Raw genomic sequence first — 8,246 nt, 5'->3', positions numbered from 1 at the left:
TCTAGCAAAAAAAAATGGGGGTTGGGGGCAATGTTCATAATGACATGAAATGTTTGTGAGCGCTTAGACTGTAGACTATTCAAAAAAAATAAATAAATAAGTCCTCGAGTCTTGAGTATTCTCCAAGGCCTAATTAAACATTTTTCCTAACACCTAGCAACTGACAGACTAGAAGATTTGAGGCTAACATGAGAAGGAGCAAAGGGCAGCTAAAAACTGAGCAGAAGATAATTTGAGAGGTTGAGAGAGGGCCAAGGTAGGGATACAGAGTGAGGAGAGCCCAGAGGTCTTTGGTCCCTAGAAGAAAAGAAGAAAAGGAAGGGGCAGGAAGTGAGATGGGCCAGGTGCCAGGACGCAGAAAGTCTGCCAAAACTTATTTGTATTCGCCAAGGTATTAAGGCAGCTGCCACCTAATTCCAGGCAGGCTCTTCAACTTCTCCATGCTCCCTGTTGTTCTTTTTTTTTTTTTGAAGTTCAACAGCACTGCCCACCCAATCCACCTCCCACCCCCCCAACTCCAAGGGTAGCCATTCACATTGTAGGCTGTATCATCTGCTAATGTTGTGCACACTGTAGCAGACATTGGGCCCACTCACATTGGGCCCACTCACATTGGAAACCTGGTTCAAGTAACTACCAACAGCACGACCTTGAGCAAGCTGTTGAATAACTAAGCTTTCATTTCACCTTTGGCACAACAGAAAAGCAATACCCTCCTCATTAGACAAGCTTCCAGCCTCCATGAGATAATATACAGAAAAAAAACCAAACATGTAGCTGTTAACGGATAACTTGGTTTTCTCGCCCCATTCCTGAGTAGCTAGTTCTGATCTGGATGTCTCCATGCATATCACTGCTATAAAATATAACTTTGTTTTTTCAAACATTCTGACAACTTTCACCAGACACATCACCCAGCTGCCTTCACCCACAGCTTCTATCAGATCACCACACAACTAAACCTTTCTCTTCTCCCTTCACTTATGTATCTTATTTTTGCTTTTCTGAAGATCCAGGTTAAAGCACTAGTATTCATAAGCATATGTATAAATTTTTTAACTGTTCAACTGATAATTAAGAGTATATATACCCTCTTAAAAAGCTTTAATAACCTATGTAAAATTTAGACTTAGAACCTCTCAGACAATCACATCTAAGTCATCATTTCATGGAAAGAAAAAAAAGGTTTCTTTCTCGCCCCAAGCAAATTTTTCTCCACTGCAAACTGACACCAGGGCAGCACTTTCTGGAAGCATAATTTTCAGGGAGAAATAACAATAGAAGGAGTTGTATGTAATCATACAAAAAAAAAATTAGAAAAGTATCTATTTCTAATTATATATTTAATTTTTTACAAGGGATCCCAAATAAAATGTGAAGAGTCCTCTAATTTTCATCTTGGAAAAGTCATATATAGGAGTTGTTAGAACAGATGTTAGATAACAGATTTTCTGGTTTTGAATCCTGATTCCAATAATAAAAATATCAAAATATAAAAGTGTAATCTTAGGGAAGTTATTGAATTCTGCCTGCTTTAGTTTCTCATATATAAATAGGGGTGATAATATCTATCTTATACATTTATTGTGAAGGTAAAATGACCTAATATTTGTAAAGTATTCAGAGTGATGCCTGGCACAAAATTAGTGACATATAAATGTTATTATTGCTATTATTATTATTATTATTATTCCAGAAACACTTATGTTTAATAAAGGAGCCACATTTCTATAATGCACATTCGAATGCTCAGCACTAATTTAGAAAGGAAGCACAAAATATAACAAATATACTCTTCCTCACTCCTTTTTCATGTCTTATTTAAACAGATGACTCATTAGCATTTTCTACTTTTACCTATTCTGCTCTTGGGGTGGGAATGACAAATGAAACTAATTGCCTTTCCTAAAACTAGAGTCAACATTCTGAAGTCAGATGGCAAGTCTTTGTTTTATCTTTCTGTTCTCAGAAGAACAATAGTTTCAAATAATAGTTCAAGTATTCTTAGTGAAAGCAGAGACCAGCAACTTGCCAGATGTCTCTGATTAATTTGCCTATGTTCCACCAGACATTCAGCATAATCTCGTAATTTTGCTCTGCCAGTGCTGAAGTTTGCTAAACAATGTTTACATAAACAGAAAATTTAATTTCAGTAAAAGCTCTGACCTCTGGATATGTGGTTGTCTCAGTGTTCAAGGCAGAGCTGGACATGAACAGAAATGCTATCTGAGTTCTTTCTCCCCCTCCTTTGCCACTGACATTCAGTTCTCAGCCTTGAGAAGCACTGTGTCCATGTGGCAACTCACTTGTGGCCCTCCGTATATATCAAATTCTGTGCCATTAGATGGATCAAACCTACTCTCTGTGTCCTTCTTACACATGCCTGAGCTGTGAGGATCCAGCGCTTGGTGAAACCTTGATGCAATGGGTAAGCTCTGCTCAACTCTGCTTGGAAGGAGCGAGGAAGCACCATCGTTCTTCTTACCAGTCAAGAGGCATGTCAAAATAAAGCAAACTGGTGCTCAAACTGGCCTGACTTGAGGCCTTTGATCTTTGTGGGAGGTTCTAGGAACACTGGGATGTTAGAAGGAAAGAACTGCTTTCAAAGTCAAGAATCTTAGATTCTAATCTTAGCTCTGCCACTTACTGTGGCATGTTCTGCTTCTCCCCCAGACCTGTTTCCTCACTTCTCTAATAAGTGGGGCAGCGTGAAACAACCTCTAAGGTCCTTCTAGCTCTAAAGTCTTCTGATGTTCACGATAATAAATACAAATCCAAGATCAGAGTATTTGATATACTGCTGTGCTCTGACTCATCATGATTTATGATACTTTGGTGAGGCCAAGTACCCATAATAGAAATGGGCCGTGTGCCCACATAGTTGTGTGCTTCTGAAGATTGAACATGGTCAGTAGGCACACAGCAAAGCCAAAAAGGCTATCGTATACAGCAAGTTTAATGCAGCTTAAGAGTGATTCCACATTGTGCCCACCTCAATCTGACAGGCATATTCTCATTTTATATGGCTTTGTCCTAAACTAAAACCGAACACAAGTCTTATTTTGTCTATGAAGTCTTTCCAGACTTCACTAGATCATAATTCCTATCTCAGCAGATAGAAGTTTCAGTCAAAAACACATAATGTAGAACTGTAATACCCAATATAGTAGCCATTAGACACATGTGGCTATTTAACTTTAAAATTAATTAAAATTAAAAATTCAATTCTTCAGTGGCCCTTGACATATTTTCAGGACTCAACAGCCACGTTTTGCTATGGATTCCATAGTGGACAATTCAGATCATAGAACTTTTCCACCACTACAAGAAAGTTCTATCGGATAGCACTGAGTTATTCTAGAACCTAATTTTAAAAAGCCCCTTTGAATTTTGCAAGAGACAAATTTCAAGAGTTGCCCAAAGCCAGTAGAGCATATAAATTGGTCCATATAAAGCAAGGAGGTGTAACTATGAGTACAGTTTGAGCTACCCCTTCGGGCCCTACGAGTACACTTGATGAGTCCAGGACAACAAGGCTGGCATGAGCAGGCTGCCTGGCAGTTGATGAGGTTCTCCTGCCGTTTACAACACATTTGAGCACAGGAGCCTCAGCAAACTCACACCCTACTGTGGCATGGGTTTTAGAGTTTCTGGGGAATTACTGAATCTGAATCCTCATGTTTCAAATCTAGCATTATCTCAAATGTTATTCTCTGGTTTCTGTCAGTACTTCACATCTCCTAATGTTGTTGATTGCTGGAAGGCTGAAAGTCTCCCCTCAACTCTTAAGTGTTTATTGGAGACATCCTTTTTGACAAAAAGACTGAAAAGCCTTTCTGGCTTTCTAATCCAGTGTGAAGGAGGGACTTTATTCAAAATGTAATTGACATGAATTAATAGAAACAAATTAGTCATAAATTCAGCCAGGAGACTTTATAAAAGTTCAACATATAAATCATGAGAACCTAAGAAATGGAAGGAATCATTTCGATTGGTATCTTAAATACTCTGATAAAAACTGCTTGGAAAAGTAGCCTAACTAATGGATATTGACATCATCCTTTCATCAGTGAAAGATGTTCCCATCTTTCTTAATGCTCTAACTTCTAGAAAATTGTTTCTTACAAAATATTCGATAGACTGTATAAAAGATATATAAAAATATCCAACATGTACTTATGGCTTTTCTCTAAAACTGGAACTATTTAAAAATGAAAAATGAATTGTAATATTGAGCACTTTAAAAAACTGGAAAATTTGAAATTTCTGAATCGATGATGTTAGCTATCTGTGTTTAATCAGTTATTCCAGAGGTAAGAAGAAATATATTTTGCAAGGGCAATTGCAATGAAAATTGAGTTGCAAACATCTACAAGGGAAAATGAGACACAAACAAATCAATGAAAAAAGGACGGTTCCCATATTCTAATTAATTCTCAATTTAGAACCACAAGGTTCTATAAAAGACATAGAGAATATTTGAGATGAATGATCTAGTTTGGTGTCTTCAGTACTTAATCATTAAGGAATCAGCCTGATTCTTCTTTATGACCTCAACACAGACTTATACCCATTTGGCTTCCCTTGGTTTGAGGGGAATCATTGCTAATCCTAACTCGAGAGCTATAATGTCTTTCCTCTCCTGTGTCCCACTCACTACAGAGAGGTGGTTTGGCCCAGAAATTGACTATATATAACTACTGATTTTCATTGCCTGGTTATAATAGAATTAATAAAGAAATACAAAGGAAAATGCTTATCTTGGATTGTTTGGTTACTCAACACCAAGAGAATGGTGTTTTATTTCAAGATGGACGTAAGATTTTGGAACAAAATAATTGAACCTAATCTTTGTTCAAGAGGAGAAATCTAGTAGAATATGTAGGGAGAGGGTCAAAGAAGATGAATTGCTATTAAATCTTCTCACATTTCTCCTAGATATACAAGCTCATTGCTATCTGAAAGACTTTTTGTGGGTAAATAATACATTTTGCTTATTTATAGATATATAGTAATATAATGCATAATATATGATATTGCTATGTGGGCATATATCTCTGATATATCAGAAAAGAACACTGGATGATGTTAAATTTTTGAAAAACAAGCATAATTTTATAACAATTTTTGAATTTGCATCATTAAAAAAATAATTATTACTTTTGTAAAGGGACTAAATAAGACCATTCTGAATCAACAAATAATAAAACTCTCGGTTTAAAAACACTCTTCTGAACTATAATATCATAATGCTCTTTTAGCCAAAGAGCATTATGATTAATAATCCAGCATGACTTGTTTCACTAACAAATGTCTATCATTTACTATCTGTCAAGTATTATCAATAAATTGATGAATGAAACCTCCTTTTATATCTGTTGTTAAAATTAGTTATTTATTTGTTCGATCGATGTTTTATCTTGATTTATATTACTTGTGTCAGTGAGTAAACTAAAATTTGTTTTAATTTCGGAAATCTTGCATCTTGCAAGAGAGATACAGGCTCAGCCTGGATGGTATCAAGATTTAATTTCAATTAATAAGTATTTACTCATTTAAAAATAATGCAGAGAGGTGAGACTCTTAACTCATGATGTTTTGCATCAATCTTTCCTGGTTAGGAAATTCAAACTTCAGCCAGAAAAAAAATATATAAACACACACACACACACACACACACACACACACACACACACACGAGACTGCTGTGGTAAATAATTACTTGTCCTTTTAAAAATTCTTATTTTTAAAATTAATTCTAGATTTTTAATTGTTATCTTTGCTTGAAATGCCCTTTCCATCTAGCCTACACTCCTTTTTCTACTTTGGATCTCAGTTTAAAGTCACCCCCTCAACCAGGCCACAGTGACAATCCCAATTCTGTTGCCTCTTTGCTCTTCTCTCCCCCACCCCCAATCCCAGATACCACTATACTGTTGGTTTCCATCATATCGTTTATCCCAATTAATAATTACACAATGTTTACTTGTTTCTGTGTATACTGTCTCTCCCTGACAAAGGCTCTGTGTCTATTTATTCACTGATAAATTCTTAGCATCTAACAGTGGCTGGGAGAAGTGCTCAATTTAAACTGTGGGATGAATGACTTAATTCACCTTCTTTTAAGGCTCCAGGTTATTTCTCTTTCGTGACATTCACAAACTAAGCGCTAGGAAGTGGTTTTGCTATATATAGTCATAATTCATTGTGATTCTTGTGTACTTTCAAGTCCACTCCCATAGAAAGAGGGAAGGGTAGACTTCCTAAAGCTATCTCTTCACTCTCCTAGGGTTTTCGAGATAATGAAAATGACTTTCACAAACTCAGCTCCTCAGAGGTACACGTCACAAATCAAAGACCAAGTAAAGTGTAATTCTTGCCTTAAAGAACAGTTCTCCTTAAAGAGAGACCCTTTTGCAAAACAAAACAGTTTAGAAGCCCCTCTATCCCAAAACCTGCAAGGGTTAATATGCTCTTTCTCATTGAGAAGGCTTAATAAATATCACTCCAGTGTTTCATAACAATAAAGCTATCTGAGTCAAAGGCATATGGGAACTTCCTACCTGGAGTCCTTTCTGATTCTTGCTTTCTCAAAGGAAAATTCAGGTGGTTTGTTGAGATCATAGGTCCGGGTGGTCGGCTCAGCAGACACCCCAGCCTTTGCTCCTCTCCTGCTATGGAGAGAGACCAACCCCGAGGTCTTCCGGTGGACTTCGAGAGGCACTTTGTCTGGAGAGGCCTGGAGCAGGCTTCCTCCTTGCATGTGCACCACATCCTGAAGCTTGTTCAGCTGGATGCACTTGTTCTGGAGCTCCTCCGTGAGCTCAGAGATGGCCACAGTCTGCTTCGACAGCTGCTCCCGCAGCTCCTTCAAAAGGTACTCCCGCTCCTGGATCTCAGCATCCTTCCTCCTCAGCTCTCTCTCCAGCTCTGTCACCTTGCTCCTCAGGGCATCAGTGGTGAGGTTCCCAGAGTGGCCATCTGGATGCTTAGAATGTTTGGGTTTCACTGAACCATTTCCCATTTTGCTCAAGGATCTGAGAGAGAGCACAGAATTGGGAATTACCCAACGGAGTTTCATGTCCCAATAGCCCCCAACATTCCTCTCATTCCAATCCATTTCATGAATAGAAACCTAGTGGTAATCATTGTTTGTTAAGCACTAAATTCCCCCATGCTTCTAGAAAGAAAGCTATTGATCCATTTCCTTTATCCCTCCATGAGGAGGAGTTGGCACTTGGTTTCATTGTTCCCTGTCCCTTTGCTGACACAAGTATCACACCTGAGCCTTCTGCAAAATGGCCTGTGTTGCCTGCTGTTCTCTTTGGTCATTCTCTCAGACAGATGTAAAAAGCATCATAACGGAACTGCAGTTTGGATGTCAGCATGGCAAAGATAAAACACAAATGAGCAGCTATAGCAACAGAGGCTTAGAAATGTACAACTCTCACAGCCTCCTGTGATAGGAAACCATGCCCACATTTGGAAAATAATACATCTGCATTCCTTGGGAGTTGGTGTTGCTTTATTAGTACTTTTCTCCTGCCATAGGTACCTGTTAAGTTTTGCATTTCTGATAATGCTCCCTGTTAAAAACTTCTGGATCATGGTTACTAGAAGATAAGACAGAGTAATGGGGATTCTTCTACATTCTTCACTTTATATCCTAAAGCAAGGATGTTTAAAAAACGATGACCTATGGTGCAAGGCTCCACTCTCTTCCTGTTAAGAATATCCTCAGTGTAGACCCCAAAGTGGTCATTAATCCAGTAAGTCTCAGGATGTGATACACAGATCAGTATTATAAGGGATGGCTTTAGTTGATTCAGAAACATTTTTTAGTGCAATCGCTACATATTTATTTTAACACTCATTAGAAATATAAATAATGGGCACCACAAAGTTGTAATTTCGTTGTTATTGCTTAAGTTGAGGCTAAATTAGATGTTTAGGTTTACCGAGTCAATTCAATGAAAATAGAAAACAAATCATGTGCAGATAATAAGCACATGTGAGCAAAATCAAAAAGAACTTGAAAGGAGGAAGTTGAGAAAATACCACCTTGATTATTAATTATGATATGTTTAAGTCTTTTTAGGCTACTTATTTGAACTTCATACTTTTGCATGTGCAGTTTTTGATAGCCATAATCCAAGAAGCATTATAACACTTATAAACTAAGTTTGAATTACTTCTCACTATCTAAGATCCGAAGAGATAAATTAAACATTGAAGTTATGAAACCC

The 8,246-nt window shown here is 37.5% G+C and overlaps 1 protein-coding gene across 2 annotated transcripts in view; it reads right to left on the bottom strand.

The window, feature by feature from the left end:
- The window catches only part of PRKG2 (protein kinase cGMP-dependent 2), an 83,223-nt gene extending 76,199 nt beyond the window's left edge, over nt 1-7,024 (bottom strand). For both annotated transcript variants that reach the window (XM_006907613.1, XM_006907614.1), the window contains exon 1: nt 6,564-7,024. In XM_006907613.1, the coding sequence (XP_006907675.1) occupies nt 6,564-7,024 (461 nt within the window). The remainder of the gene's footprint in view (nt 1-6,563) is intronic.
- Between the last annotated feature and the right edge of the window lie 1,222 nt (nt 7,025-8,246).

The sequence above is a fragment of the Pteropus alecto genome, unplaced genomic scaffold, assembly GCF_000325575.1.
Source record: "Pteropus alecto unplaced genomic scaffold, ASM32557v1 scaffold161, whole genome shotgun sequence".
NCBI lineage: Eukaryota > Metazoa > Chordata > Mammalia > Chiroptera > Pteropodidae > Pteropus > Pteropus alecto.
Note: the sequence above shows the minus strand (reverse complement) of the source record. Positions and strands in the feature narration are given on the sequence as shown.